The 10,763-nt window shown below is 43.8% G+C and overlaps 1 protein-coding gene across 1 annotated transcript in view; it reads right to left on the reverse strand.

Moving 5' to 3' along the window:
* The window catches only part of DNAAF11 (dynein axonemal assembly factor 11), a 72,371-nt gene extending 61,887 nt beyond the window's left edge, over positions 1-10,484 (reverse strand). The window contains exon 1 of the mRNA XM_081258624.1: positions 10,339-10,484. Within this exon, the coding sequence (XP_081114750.1) occupies positions 10,339-10,348 (10 nt within the window). The 5' untranslated portion in view covers positions 10,349-10,484. The remainder of the gene's footprint in view (positions 1-10,338) is intronic.
* Between the last annotated feature and the right edge of the window lie 279 nt (positions 10,485-10,763).

Raw genomic sequence — 10,763 nt, forward strand, 5'->3', positions numbered from 1 at the left:
TCTCCAGGGCTTCCCTGGTGGCGCAGTGGTTGAGAGTCTGCCTGCCGATGCAGGGGATGCGGGTTCGTGCCCCGGTCCGGGAAGATCCCACATGCCGCGGAGCGGCTGGGCCCGTGAGCCATGGCCGCTGAGCCTGCGCGTCCGGAGCCTGTGCTCCGCAACGGGAGAGGCCACAGCAGTGAGAGGCCCACGTACTGCAAAAAAAAAACCAAAAAAAAACAACAACAAAAACTACTCTCCAGAACTCCCACCTCCAAAGTTGATTCTAACAGCTTAAATCAACTGACAATGAATAAATGGGTACAGCCAAGTTGAGTATACATCAAAGCTGCTGTGTAGAGTCAATTACATTACCTGCCTCTGAAGTTTATCTACAAGAATTCTCTTAGCAAGGACGCAACACGGGTTAAGGGGTTGGGATGGCACAACCAATGTTATTTCATCTAACTTAATGGATGTGGAAGTGATGCACCACTGTGATGAAGACAGACCCTCAACGACTAACAGTGTATATGTGACTTAAATGACACAAATCCATGGAGCAGGGATTGGACTTTGGAGGCCTCGCTGCCATTAGAGGTGGGGTCTATGGGCTAGGAGGACGTGCCCTTCCAGAGCCCATGCCCTCTCCTCCAGACCGTGCCACAGGTGGAGAACATTGGAAGTCTCTGCCGAAGGAGCCCCAAGCCTGCCTCCAAGTCCTACGCTGGATGCTTCTCCAGGTTCATTCCCGAAGGCAAGGCTGCACCATCAGGCACACATTCCTACACCCAGGGGTGTCCAAGGAGCGGCTGTTTTCTGGGGATGTGGATGGCTTGGATGTGCAGGATGCAGTATCTACCCTCATACATGGGCATGAGGGACCAGGATAGAGCCAGGGATGGGAAGAGGAGGGAGGTATGGACGAAGGAGCTGGCTTTCCACAAGCCACCACGTGCTGGCACAGAACCCAAGGAGTTTGAGAAACATATTGAATGAAGCCTTCTGGGCTGTTATGAAGGTGTACTTGTCAAGGAAGGAAGATGCATTTTTTTTTTTTTTTTTTTTTTTTTTTGCGGTACGTGGGCCTCTCACTGTTGTGGCCTCTCCCATTGTGGAGCACAGGCTCAGACGCGCAGGCTCAGCAGCCATGGCTCACGGGCCCAGCCACTCCATGGCATGTGGGATCTTCCCAGACCGGGGCACGAACCCGTGTCCCCTGCATCAGCAGGCGGACTCTCAACCACTGCGCCACCATGGAAGCCCGGAAAATGCATTTTACTTAGCAGTTTGATGTATAGCTTGATACATGGGCCTCCACTCATATTCTTGCCCCCAATCCCCAGCTGCCCCAGCTGAAGGCTTAGTTGGGTACCCAGCTTAAAGACACAGCCTAACTTGAACCCCACAGAACTGTCAGCCTCACAGGTACAGTGAAGTCGCATGCAGGCAGGGGAATTCTGATGGCATCTTGTGAAGCATCTGCACAGGCCATGTGGGGCCTCCTGGCTCTCGGGGACACAAAAGGTATCAAGGTTCTTCCAGGTCTACAGACTTGAAGACTTTTCTGACTTACTTAACCCTGAAGACTTGCTGGCCCCTCCAACTGTTGACTAAGTTCTCAATGGCGCCAAACGTCCTTCCTATGTTCTCTGGCTACATCTTTCTTAAAATTTAAGAAATTCTTTTCATTATGCTATTATGTGCATGAATTTGATCAGTTGCGTGCAATTGTCAAGTCCTCCCTTTCAGAGGCATGTAGATATTAGGAAGGAATTACGTTGATCCGTATCTCCTAATCATGAGAATTAAGATGATAAAAATCACTATTAGTGGAAAGGGGTGGGGAAAGGTGGGGGAGTTGGCATAAATAACAAATTTACACACACACACACACACACACACACACACGTAGGAGAGGAGGGGCTCAGATGCACTCAGCACAACAGGGAAGTCTGCCCAACAGCAACAGTTATGCACAATGAGGGTAGATTAAATGAAAATCGAGGAGAATCACAGAGGAAGGTAGAAGTGTGAAGGTCTGGAATTTCCCAGCAGCCCTTTTCTGAACTCTTCTGTATTAAGCAAACTGCTGTGTGGCACACTGTTTTCATAGTTACATATTGTGTAACTCAGGAAACTGCTGTTACACAATACTGCCTCACCTGTGATGGCAAACATCAGTGCAAAAACCAGGGTCCCCAAGAAGAAATGTGTCAGAATACCTACATGGCGTATGGAGATTATAGTGTCTCAGACTTTGAAATGGGAAAACATTTTGTTGTTTTATGTACTATGCAATTTAGACCAAACATTCTTTAACTCCAAGGAGCACTGTTCGCCTTTAGAAAGTCCTACTCGAAATAATACAGCACTGCATTTACAAGACATCACTCTAGGGACTTAAAAAGGCTTTGGAAGCATTAATATGTCATCATAAGACTGTTCAAGACAGATGGTATTACAGTGCCTATCACATGGTCTAGAAGAACATGCCAAGGTACTTACTATATGAAATATACTTTCACTTCCTTATTTTGGAAAAATTCAAACAGCAAAATACAGGATTCAGATGGACTCTGAGAAGTGTCTCACCTATACAAGGTCATAACCAATATCTGAATGAGGCGGTTGATGAAGGATACTAACAATGATAACCACAGATTCATACTTATCTCCCTAAAAGAATTCTGCTGTGGATTCCAAAGTTTTAACCCAAACTGATGAGCTACCCTAGGCTTCTTTTCAATTCCTTAATATGACTGGGTTCTCAATAACTTGAGGGAGTTTCAGTAAAATGACTTTGCAGGGTAGGGGGTGGGGGGAAAAGGGCAAGAGGAGAAGTTTTCCGGAATACTAGAGGTTGTCACGTTGTGTTTACTATGAAAGAGATTTCAATGTATTGAACGAGGTTCTAGAAACTCCCAAAGCCAACAATTCAGTGTTCATCCTCCAGGTTTTATATCATGTTTTGTAAACAACCCTCTCTTTCTTGCTGGATTAGAATAAAATCAGTAATATATGTTTCGGGCAGAGTCTGCAGAGTTTGTAAACATCTGGAAAGACCTAGTGGATACATATATGAAACAGAGATTTAACATCAATGAAGGGGCTACAAATAGGTGAAGATTTCATCTTGTAGCATCTGAACTTTTTTTCTTTTATTGTTTTCCATGGGCATTTTAAGAAACAGGATTACTCATTTGCCCTGCCTTTTCTTACTGACTCATGACTCTCATGAGCGTTGGTGGCCATACTCTACACCCTGATCCCATGACACTGTTAGAGGCACTCACGCAGAGTGTGCTGTTACAAACATGGACAGGGTGTATGGAGCAAGGACAGAAGAATACACAAAGTACAGTGAGTGCAGAGGAGGGAGTGATCCATGCTACTGAGTGACAAGAAGAAGGTCGAGCGAAGCATCATGGAGGAGAAGTCCGGGCTGGATCTTGAAATGTGAGTAGATATTTGCCAGATAAACAAATGACGAAAGAACACCACAGGTTATGGTAGATGCTACTGTGCCCAGTTCCCCCCTTCAGGACTGAAGGATTACTTCCTGCTGCTGGGAGTTCTGCCAGAAGGCAGCCCTCAGCTGCCCACCGTGAGGTTACCCCAGCTGAAGAAACATCTCAACCAAGGTCATGCCCCTTCCCAGGAAAGTCCATATCCAGTGATCGACTGATGTGGGGCTAAAAGGGCCCAACCCTCTCACCCCAACTTGGGAAAACCAGAGGTCCGTTCCAAGTTCAGAGCTCCTTCCGATTTCCAGGTTGGTTGGCGAAGGCCTTTGTTAAGATGCATTCCAGCCCTACTTCCCTCTCTGCCCGATCTTGCTTTCTTCCCTACCCACTCCAGTGACACTCCCTAATAAACCTCCTGCACACTGGCCTCCATCTAAAAGTCTGCCTCCTGGGGAACCCAACCTGGAAGGGTGGATACCGGAAGTGGTACACAAGAGCAGATGCTAGCTAACATGGAACGTTGAATATTTGTTCCCCGTTGATAGTAACCTCCCATGGTGGAGGGCATGAGCTAGATCTCTGGGGCCTCTTTCATAGGGCAATAATCCCAATATGAGGGTCCTGTGCTCATGACCTAATCATCTCCCAAACACCCCGCCTCCTAATACCATCACCTCGAGTGTTAAGATCTCACCATATGAATTTTGGTGGGAAACAAACATTCAATCTATAGCAAATGGGATATTAATGGAAGGGAACACATTGGTAAGTGTGACACATCAGGAATTAGGGAAATATGGGGGAAACTGTAACTTTAAGGACAGCTGTATTGGGTGGCTGCCACTAAACACAATTGACAAGGTAAGGCTGAGAGTGACAATTGAACATTAAAAGCTAGGTGTGAAAACCACAGTACTACACTGATAGCATATAAAGAGGTTTTCTCCCTGAAAGCAGAGGGCAGAGAACCAGGACAAGGACAAAATCATTAGAGTAGCAGAGCCTTCAGGTTCCAGACATGATGGAGTCACAGGCACAGGATTTACCCTCCAGCCTACGATAACTAAAAATCAAGACAAAATATAAGAAAGTAATGCTTTTTAAAAATAATTTGTCATTGGGAACTCAAAAGGAGAAAGTATTTTGAACAGAATATAACATGAAAAAACCCAGCATATCAAAATCTGTGGGGTGCAGCTAAAACATAACTCGGAAGAAATTTATAGCACTAAATGCCTATAGCAAGAAAGAAGAAAGGTCCCAAATATCACCTTCTTCTTTGAGAAACTAAAAAAACAAAACAAAACAAATTAAACCCAAAGTAAGCATAAGAAAGTAAATAATAAAGGCTATAACAGAAACCAATGAAATGGAAAACAGAAAAACAACAGAGAAAAACCAATAAAAATACTTTAAGAAAATAAAATTGGGGAATTTCTTGCCAGACTGATCAGTAAAAAGAAGAAGACACAAAAACCTGATTATAAGCAAGCAAACAAACAAAAACACTTGCAGCAAGCTGGGAAGAGAAGGGAAGTGACCCAACTTGATAAAGTGCATCTACAAGAGACCTACAGCTATCATCCTACTTAATGGACAAAGACTGAATGCTTTTCCCGAGATCAGGGAAAAGGCAAGGATAGCTGTTCTCACCATTTCAACATTGTACTAAAGGTTCTAGCCAGATTCTAGCAATAAGGCAAGAAAAAGAAATAAAAGGCATCCAGATAGGAAAGGAAGAAGTAGAATACTCTCTCTTTGCAGACGGCATGATTGTCTATGGAGAATATCCAACAAAATCTACATCAAAAGCTGGTAGGACTCATAGCAGAGTTTAGGAAGTTTGCAGGATATAAGATCTGTAATGGAAAAGTCAATTACATTTCTACATACCAATATCATTTACAATGGTGTCTTATTAAAAAACTGAGTTAAATGGATGATAGAATAACGCAAGACTTACAATTAGGGAAACAAAAACATAAGAGGAAAATCTATGTGAACTTGGGTTAGGTAAAGATTTCTTGGATGGCACGAAAAGCAAAATCTATAAGAGAACCAGTTGATAAGTTGGACCTCAAAATTTTAAACTTCTGCTCTTTGAAAAACTCTGTTAAGAGAATGAAAATATAAGCCATAGATGGAGAGAAAATATTTGCAAATCATATATTCTATAAAGGACTTATATGTAGAATATATAAAGAACTCTTAAAACAATCATAAGAAAACAAATCATACATAAGTTTGAGTGGACAAAGGTTTTCATTTTTCTTTGGTAATATCTAGGAGTAAAATAGCTGGGTCATAGGATAAGAATAAAATTTTCATTAATTTTGTTTACTACTGTTTGTCTATTTTGTTTCCTATTGTCTTACTTTGTGTTTTCTACTACATTGATTTTAGCTCTTGTACTATTCCAGGTTTCTATTTATTTTTGGTTTAATTTGTAATCTTTTTCTAGTATCTTAAGGTGGAACCTCAGGTTATTTATTGCTTATGCCCTAATTTCCAGAACCTGGGAATATGTTACCTTGCCTGGCAAAAGGGCAAAGGGACTTTGCAAATGTGATTAAGGGTAAGGACCTTAAGATGGGCAGAGTACCCTAGATTCTCCAGGTAGACCCAATCTAATCACACACAGCCTTGAAATCAGAGAGACTTTCCTGGCCACATCAGAGATTGAGATGGAAGAAGAAGAAAAAGAGATGCATAGAATAAGAAGGATTCAACCCACCATTGCTGGCTCTAAAGATGAAGAAAGGGAGCCACAAGCCAAGGAACATGGGTGGCCTCTAGAATCTAGAAATGGCCTTAAGCTGAGAACCAACAATGAAATGAGGATCTCAGTCCTATTACTGTGAGGAACCAAATTCTGCCAACAACTCAAATAAACAAGAAAATGCTCCTCCCCTAGAGCCTCCAGAAAGGAACACTGACACCCTGATTTCAGGTAGGGTGAAAATCTACAAGAGCATCTACAAGAATCTGATATAGGGACTCTATATCAGACTTGTGACCTGTAGAATGGTAAGCTGCTAAATTTGTAGTAACTTGTTATGGCAGCTGTAGGAAACTAACACACTGCTTTAAAGTCTTTGTGTGCTAATTTCAGCACCTCTATCATCTTGGGATCTGTTTTTATTAACAGCTTCTGTTCTTGATCATGGCCACATGTTTCTGCTCCTTGTGTCTAGCAATTTTTAATTGTAGGCTGGTCGTTGTATTCTTCTATTGAGGCACAGTAGAAAGTCTAGATTATATCACTGTCCTTTGAAAGGAGTGGAACTTTATTCTGGCAGGCAGTGAAAGTACTGACAGAACCTTTCTTCCCTGTTAGGCTTGACTGTATTTTTTGTTAGAGTGGATCTATTTTAGTTTTGAACTTAGCCCTAGAGCATGGCCATTACTCCAGGGCCCAGTACTTACTGCTAAGGTGTGGTTTTCTTGGGGGTCTCAAATGAATACTTAAAGGGCTCAGCAAGGTCTTTTAACTCCGGATGGGCCAGGACTCCTGTGTCTTCCAGGACTCCTGACCTCTGGCATCTCCATTCAACACTCTGCCCCACAGTAGGTGGTCTCTTTCAGGTCTCTCCAAGTCTTTGCTACACACGCTCAGCCAGCCCTTGCCTAAATCCTATAGTAAACGTCCCCATGAAGTCTTCTTCCCTCCCCCATTCCATACTGTACCTCCTTCTCTGTATCCTATCCCATAAATTGCAGCAACTTCAGCAGCTCAGAAGGCTAATTTCTGCCTTAGCTCTGCAAGACCACTACTTTGCTTGAATTCTGTCTTCTTTACTGCAAGTAGGAAAGTGCCTCTACAAAGAAAGCTGGGGTGACAGTGGGGTATGACTCTTGCATTTCCCTTCTCTCAAGGAGCATGGTTAGGTCCTACTTGTCGTTCCTGCCCAATTTCATAGCTGTCTACAGTGGAAGGTTAAGTCCAATACCAGTTACTCTATTATAGCTGTAGAAAGAAGCCCTAAAATGTATCATGTTTATGACTTAGCACTTTAACCAAGTGTTTCCAATGACCTGTCTCAAGAGAGTTTCTATGGTACTTATTTCAGACAGTTATTGGGAGGATTAAGTGCCCTATGCATGTAAAGCATTCAGCAGGGGGGTGGTATGCTCTCAAAGAAGGACTGGTTAAGAAGAATTATGCACATGTTTAAATTGTTAAATTTTCAAGTGCACTGTCTGAGCAATTTCACTATGACCCCTCATATAAACTTAAATGAATATAACAGTCAAAGTCTTTTAATTTTCTTAAGGTACAGAATATTTGTCTAAACACTCCTCTTTCAGTTACATCAATGAATAATTACAGAAAGGAAATAGCTGTTCTAGACTTAAAGCTATTGTCAAATAAAGTCATTAAGTTAAAAACAAAGTTAAACAAATTAGTACAGTCTTTAGTAACCAGTTTAGTTTGAAAATTAAATTAGGTTCTCCATAAAAAAATAAAACAAATTTAAAACATTGTATTTATCCATAATTAAGTGTTTTGCTTATTTCTTAAACTTTGTCTATGTGCTTGGTATGTAAATATATGCAATTTCTTTAAAGGATGTTTTTCTTGGAAGCCCATCTTTCATCAAAAAGCTTTTCCTTATATAGCTAAGATGTTTGTGAAAAGCATTTAGCAATTGTTCATAGGTGTGTGATGAACAATCCACATGGTATCTAGCAACGTATCTCATCTCAATTTCAAAGAGCTTGAAATTAATGGTGAACAACACTGTCCACCAAATGAATTAAGACTTAGAAGTATGAAACAAAAGATTTAAAGGATTTGTTATAAGCAGTTGATGAAGTCTACAATATAATGGCAATGAATAAGGAGGATGATTCGAGTGGGAGCTTCCTAGTCAAGGTGAACTGAGAGGAATTAATATAAAACTGATTTTTTCCACTATGTGCCTTTAAGAAAATGAAGACATTATGAAAGGCCACTGAGCTGGAGCCCCAGATTTAATTCTAACCTATCCCATAACAAGTGCAAGGTTTGGGACCAGATGCTTAAACTTTCTGCATAACAGATTTCATCTGTACGGTTTTGCACATGGCACGGATTAGAGACCACTGAGCATCCTTCCAGGGATAACATCCTATGGCCCTGTGGGTACTTAACTTCCCCCAGCAAATGCATACACAGATCATATCTCCATGAGACTAATCACCCTAATTTGATAGTCACAGTAATACAAAATGAATTCTATATTAAATTTTTGTTTTAAAGAAGAAGCTCATTCTTCTCGAAATCATAATCTATACCAGATTAAATGTGCAGAGAGGAACTAATTCTTTCCTTTTCCCCTCGCCACTGCCCCTGGGCGTGACACTGCTCTCCCTGCGCAGATTCTAACACTAAAAGTAGTCTCTTTGACTTTCAACATGAGAACTTGCACCACGACCTCTCTTCTCCTCACCAGAACTTCCCTTACATTCAAGAGACAGTGTAGTAACATATTAAAGAAAGCCAGCCCTTTCAGGTTCACATCCCAGATACATCACTTACTGTGTGACTATCGGCAAGTTGCCTAACCTCTCTGTGTTTCAGATTCCTCATCTGCAAGATGGAGGTGCCAGTAGTGGCTACTTCATAAGATTTTTGTGACTCCGGGAGTTAACACACAGAAACCACTTAGAACACTGCCTAGAAGGCAGCAAGTACACGACGTACTTGCTGCCACTAGAAGCCATTATTACCATCCTCTCTCCGAAGCCCAAGTGTTTTCTCCTGATGTAGACAGTTCAGAACTGTGGAAAGAGCAGGAAAAAGAACGCTGTATCTTAGTTTTGACTCTATAGTGACTGATATTTTTAAGTAAGTGTTTGCCTTCTTCCACAAAGGGTGAAGCTCCAGGAGGGCCGGCCCACCTGTTTGTTCACCTCTGTATCCTCAACGCCTGGCACAGGGTAGGAACTCCAATACAATTCTGATACGTTAATGATTTAACAAATGAAGGTGGACAAGATTCAGAGACAGAGGACAAAGGATAATCCACAGAAACGTAAAAAATGTTGATGAGCAGAAAGAAAAAGAAAAATCTGGGACCACAGTATGGGGATGAGGGGAGGAAAAGCGTGAGAGGAAATAACCGGTTTCCGAACGAAGTGTTAACATTTAAAGTCACCAGCCCCCTTCCACCACCAGGCTGTCAGCTCCTCCAGGGCAGAGACCCCATCATCCACCGCGGTCTCTTGATTTAAAAGTATTCACTATGACACTTTTACAGTAAGTGATAAATTCGGTGGAACTGTATAAAATTGCCACGTGTAGAGGTCAAAGACGGTGTCCATATTGGAAAGGTTCAACCTGGTATAACTGGTTCAATCTAACATAAATAACTGTTAATCCTGCCAACTCAGTCTCTTGGTACATTTATAATCACATTTACAACACCGGCTGTCTGTAAACAGCACTATTATTGCCTGCGTTTTGGAGGTGAGGAAGTCTCACAGCTGATAGGCGCCGGAGTCGGTTCCCCCAACCACCAGGCTACACGGCCTTCCCAAAGAGTCCGAGGCTGTGGTTCAGAGACAGCGACTAGCCCACGCTGCAGGCAAGGAGGTGCGCGGGCTCGAACCCGGCGTGTCTGACGCCAAGACCCTAGACCTTCCACTAGCCAGCCTTTCCGTCAAATCCAATGCTTTCCTCCCCCGCCCCGACGCCCACCCCATTTTACAGAACGGGAACCTGGGCCTCGCCGGGGCCAAGCTGCCCCGCCAGTCAGCGGGAGACATGGCACTGCCCGGTCTGCAGAGGGCGAAGGGCTGGGCCGGGCTGGGGTCCGCGGGCGGGAAGGGGCGCCGAGGGTCCCAAGAGGCCCGGGACGATGCCCAGAATGGGGACAATCGAGGGCGGAAGGTGGGAGAGAGCGCTTACTCCGTCCCATGGCGCCTCTCGGGTTCGCGGGCCCAGGAAGCTCGACCAGGACCCCCAAGGACTCCCTGGACGCCTCCTAGTCCCTCCTCCGCGCATCCGCACCTGGGAACCATGGCAACGGGGACTCTACGGCGGCCGCGCGGGGCCAGGCGGGGCCGCGTTTCCCGACTCAGGAGGCGCAAGGAGGCGAGAATGGGCAGAGGGGGGGCTCCCCGCGAGGAGACAGGGGCGCCCCGCAACCCAGACCTAGTCCTCCTCCACGTCCCCACCTTCCACCTTCGCAGACTGCTTCCCTTTCCCCAGATCAACTGGCCAGATTAAACAAAGAACCAAGGGACGCTCTGTTTCCTGAGGGGAGCTGCTTCCTAGGCGTGCCTCTTAGCCCGCCCTTTACTTTTTTTTTTCCTCTTTGTATTTTATTTAAC

Source organism: Mesoplodon bidens (assembly GCF_964165515.1).
Source record: "Mesoplodon bidens genome assembly, chromosome: 16".
Lineage (NCBI taxonomy): Eukaryota > Metazoa > Chordata > Mammalia > Artiodactyla > Ziphiidae > Mesoplodon > Mesoplodon bidens.